This window comes from Citrus clementina, unplaced genomic scaffold (genome assembly GCF_000493195.1).
Source record: "Citrus clementina cultivar Clemenules unplaced genomic scaffold, Citrus_clementina_v1.0 scaffold_2, whole genome shotgun sequence".
NCBI classification, from domain to species: domain Eukaryota; kingdom Viridiplantae; phylum Streptophyta; class Magnoliopsida; order Sapindales; family Rutaceae; genus Citrus; species Citrus x clementina.
In genome coordinates, this window is record NW_006262688.1 from 6469789 (window position 1) to 6475255 (window position 5467).

Sequence of the window (5467 nt, forward strand, 5' to 3'; positions counted from 1 at the left end):
ATGATTACTTTAATTAAGTCATTATTATTATTTTTTAATTTTATTACTGTTATTAATGTCATTATTTTTATTACTATTATTGGTATATTAAATTTATTATTTTAATTATTATTAATTATTGTTATTATTATTTTATTAATATTAATATTATTAAATATTAATATTTTAATTATTATTATTATATTATTATTATTATTGATATTGTCAACGTCATCATCATTATTAAACTTTATAGTTCTTTTTTAAAGTAATACTATTGTCATTATTATTATTTTGCCTTAAGTAAATATTTAAAAACTTTTAACTTTTATGATTTTGTAATAAACAGTAGGGACTTAAGTGTTAATAATCAATTGAACACATCTCAACCGTCGAACACTTTAGCTAATAGATCTAATGGCTAAACCAGAAAATGACAAAGTTTAGGGTACCGTGTATATATATATATATATATATATATATGCTTTTCAAATGATTTTTTTTAACACTTTATTATGACTAGAGAATTCAAAAAAAAAAAAAATACATACATGTCAAAATTTTATTGAATGAGCGCATGGATAATGTAATATACCCGTCCCATATAAGTGTATTTCTGATTGTACAACCTAGCAAGCACCAACGCTGCAATTGTAAGTTTACTAATTCTTGCTAATATTGTGTGATTCTGATTTATTATTCTTTTTTTCTTTAATCAGTCCGGATATGCATTTTAATCCCTCTGTTGTTTGCTAAAGAGAATTACATTAGTTTTTTTACTACTGCAGTAAGCAATTTGAATGTGGATAGTAGCAAGAAGTTAGAAAATTCGTTTAGTGAGAAGTTAGACGAGCCGTGTAATCCAATGTTAGGTTCAATCTTTATAACACTTCATCATGTGATCTAATAAAATAAATAAATAAAAATAATGCATGTTTATTATGGATACTCGTTCGGAGTGGATACCCATAACAAGAAAAATTAAGTAAGTATATAAATAGATAAAAACAATGATTTTTAATTATGGGTACTCGTTCGGACTGGATACCTATAATAAGAAAAATTAATTAAGTACATCTTGGGGTAGATCCAACGAGTTCGATTAGGAGCGTTTAGTTAAAAAAATTTAACCAATGGGCCTTTGGTCCAGTGGGAGAGTTCTTGCACTTAGAATAATGAGTGCAAGGGTTCGAGCCTCCATAAAAGTATTTATGGGGCTTATTTACAATCCTTCCTCAATTATCACATAATTGAGTGGAGCCAGTCTATTCCTCACGAAATGTGAGTAGAATGGACAGCCCTCGAATATTTGAGAGGGTTTGAAGAATTTGGGCAGCGCTTCAGAGGAGTACATGCCACGATGAAGGTCCCAATTGTAGAATCTGTGTGTAAATATTAATTGTAATACCTATAGTCCTGTATAAACAGTATTAAAAAAAAAAAGTTAAAAAAATTTAAATTTTTTTGAATGAGTATTACCGATAATTCCATTTCATTCGACTGACAAGACAAAACAACAGCTATATTTGCTAAAATAATCCTTCAGCCCCAATTTTATAATTTACCCCACTTATTTCTAAAATAATCCTTTTTTTTTTAATAATTCTTTTAATCGGTCTAATTGTTCAGAGATTAACCCCACGAGTGTTATACCAGCGTTGACATTCCATCAGTCGTTGCATAATTACCACAGTTTGCTCTTCCTCATTTGTTGCACTTCTAGTCATCTGGTGGCGAAGTGTATTTTAATTACAAACTCACTCGTATAAGAAGTAAGAAACGCACAAATGGCAGGCCAACAAGAAACCCCATAATTACTGTTGCAAGAAATAAATTGAATGCAAACTCTAAATACTAAAGATGAATTTGGGATTTTTTATGGGTATTTTCAAAATTTATTTTTCGTTTTTAGAAGAGTGGTGGGATGATCAGGATGAACTTGTTCTGATGAAGATAAGTGGTGGTGACTACGGTGATGCCATAAAGAGAAGTGCATATGGAGAGGAAAAATGATATTTTTATAATTTTTTTTATTTTTTTATTAAAGATAATTTTAAAAATTAGTGGAGTTAATACAAAAGAAAGGTTAACGAAGATCAAATATTAATACTCTATCGAATATCCGTTGTCAGCCCATTAATTTCACATGGGAATTTTTTTGGTGGTGGAAATCCACCCAAATTAGCTGTGGGCCCGCTTTGGTTTGAATGGAGACATAAAGAGCCCGTATATTTATTAATTGAGAGATGAGGCTGCAAAATTACGCGGTATCTTTTTAAATAGGGTTAATTTTGTCCTACCCCCAAATGTTTCAACATTTTTCGCCACGTATCCATATGTTTCGACAATACTCACTCCATACTCAATTCTACTAATTTGACCATTATGTTTAGCGGAGTTATTTAAAATTTAAGTAAATGTCTGAAATACCCCTTATCTTGAATTAGAAAAAAATAAAATGAGATAAAATATTAATTTAATAATTAATATTTACATTAAAAAAATTTATTTAAAGGTAATTAATAATAATTTTATCAATTAAATTATCAAATAAATTTAATTTATCATCATCAAATAATATTTAGGATATAAATTTCTAAATTTACCTTTTGACCGTTAGAATAAACGGTTAAAATAACGAATTTAGGTATAAAATAAATATTGTTGAAACATTTAGGGATGCAGTGAAAAATATTGAAACATTTAGGGGCAGGACAAAATTAATCCTTTTAAATAAAAAAGTAAAGTTAAAAAATAAAAAAAGACTTTCTATAGTACAAGTCAATGGCGACTTCTTCAAGTCGGCCTTTCTGGGTCCATTTTATCAATAATACAGGTATCCAGTTTCTTTCGCACGTTTCTTATATCAATTGGCTTCTTCACGAATGCTTGTTACAGGCTATCGACGGGACAATTGTAAGTTTCTGTGTTCTTCAACTTGAGATCACTCAGGAGATGCACCTTGATTATTACTCTGTTGTCAGCTAGTCAAACATAGCTTCAGCTTTTACGCTGCGTTTTTGTTTTGATGCCGTTTTCTTAATTTTTCTGGTCTCACTTTTTTGTCGCCACTGTCTGCAGCAAGCGATACTAGAAGATGGATGATATAAAGATGTTGGCAGATTCTGTGAGAAGCAAGTTCGAGACCTTGCATCCCTTATCCAATGGGTGTTGTATCTACAGAGTTCCTCAGGGCTGGCGGTGTTTGCATCCAAATGATTACACTCCAAAAATGGTGTCAATTGGCCCACTTCATCACGGCAATGAAGAGTTAAAAGCCATGGAAGAGCATAAACTGAGGTACTTACGGTGCTTTCTTCAACGAACTAATGTGAGCATTGAATATTTTCTTACATTCATAAAGGTTAAGGAAGCGGAATTGCGCAACTGTTATGCAGAAACCATTGCATTTAACAGTGATGACTTTGCAACAATGATTTTTGTGGATGCTATCTTTCTCTTAGAGTACTTTCTGAGAGGTTTTCGCCGTGATTTTACAACTAGTGACGACTGTATTTATGGAAAACCAAGGCTAATTGATCAATTAATAGGTGACCTGTGGCTGCTAGAAAATCAACTTCCATTATTCATCCTCAATGAATTGTTTGATCTAGCCAAAGCAGCAACCTATGGTGACTATTACGAGGGGCTTTCCTTATTCAGAATTAGCCGTTGGTTCTGGGGATCTGGATTTCCCAATTTCCCAATAGATAAGGATTTGTTAGACACTAAATTTTCAGAAGCAAAACATTTTCTTGATTTGCCAAGACTCTGCCTTCAGCCACCCCAGTCCCCTGCCCAAATTGGATTCAGAGGTCAAAAAATGCCCGGTGCAATGGAGCTGCACCAGACTGGAGTCAAATTTAATGTGGGGACTAGCAAAAATCCATTTGACATCACATTTGATAAAGGAATTCTCAAAATTCCATTTGTTACAATATATGATGATACGGAGAGCTTTTACAGAAATGTTCTAGCTTTCGAGAGAATGCACGGCTATACCCGATATTTGAATGACTACATTATAATCATGAGTTATCTTGCACACACTCCAGAAGATGGGAAATTACTCATTCAAAATGGAATTGTTGGACTGGGGAATAGTGAAAGATTGTCAAATTTTTTTCTCAGCCTTATCAAAGAGTGTCCGATGGGTACACGTTTCGGATACACCAAACTCGTTGAAGATCTACGGAGCTATTGCAAATCGCCTTGGCACAGTTGGAAGGCAAATTTGAGGCAAAATTATTTCAACACTCCATGGGCTTCTATCTCTGTCGCAGGAGCTGTCATTCTTCTTGTACTCACTTTGATACAAACAGCTTGTTCTGTGATCGGATTGTAGGTTAATTTAATTTCCACTATTTTCAAATTGTGTGTTTTCGGAAGTATTTCACCTGTATTATTGTTCGTATTAGTAGTGCTTTTGTAGTGTATAGCTCAATGATTTACAGGACAGGAGCGATGTTAAATAAAATAATAAGAGCGCGAGTGATTATGTTCTTCTGATTGGTTGACTATGACTTTCAGGTGAAATTTGCAATCATCATCTAGTCTTTAATTCTTTATCATATGTGTTGTGTTGTGACTTTTGCTCGATCTATTAAGAACTTAACCTGATCATGATCGATGCGAGAAGCATTGACGAGGAAATTTCCTTCATCAATATTATCCTTTGGTGGCTAAGTGGCTTTCGAATGATGATGTCACACTTCGAATAAATGATAGAATTAACTGAATATAAATAATAATAGAGTTACAAATAATTTTATTCAAATATTCATGCGCAAATTAGTATAGCATGAAGATATTAGTTGTATAAAATCATTATGAATCCACAAAATAAAAAAATAAAATAAAAATTTGTTTTGCCTCCTTTTAGTTAGCTGCCTTAAATTAAATCACCATACACGATTCTGACTTGAGGGCTCGTGAAATTGGCTTGGTTCCCTTGCTTCTTTCGTACTGAATTTGCTTGGCTCAATCTTGTTCTTCTCTTCTACCTTTGTCTTCTTTTGTAGTGTAATAAACACATGCCATCTGTCGGTGTTATGTAACGATCCTCCGATAATCACATGAAAGTTACCACATAATTAATCTTTTTTTTTATTACATGATACTATTGCTCAAATTACAACTCATATTACATGAGAATATAACTGATATGTACAAATCAGACTATAACTGGGACCAACATATATCAAAGCTAATGGAGCGCTGCCCAAATTTTAACCCTCTCAAATATTCGAGGGATGTCTACTTCTCGCACTGGGGCAAGATAACAGACTGTCTTCACTCAATTTTATTTGAGGAAGAAAACACCCCCACATGCATTGTGGGGGTTCGAACTGCTGCTCTCACCACTCGGCCAAAGGCCGAGTGGCTACCACATAATTAATCTTGGTTAAACTATTCTTTAATTCTTATGTGACACTAATGCCAATTAGTCTTGGTTTTATTCACATGAGAGTTGGGCCTCAGGTAGTCA

At 32.8% G+C, this 5467-nt stretch overlaps 1 protein-coding gene across 1 annotated transcript; it reads left to right on the forward strand.

The window, feature by feature from the left end:
• The first annotated feature begins 2812 nt into the window (after positions 1 to 2812).
• On the forward strand, positions 2813 to 4465 carry LOC18052920 (UPF0481 protein At3g47200). The gene is made up of 2 exons (XM_006446003.2): positions 2813 to 2895; positions 3061 to 4465. Exon 2 carries the CDS (start codon positions 3077 to 3079, stop codon positions 4322 to 4324), a length of 1248 nt encoding a protein of 415 aa, XP_006446066.1. The 5' UTR covers positions 2813 to 2895; positions 3061 to 3076; the 3' UTR covers positions 4325 to 4465.
• Positions 4466 to 5467: the final 1002 nt, after the last annotated feature.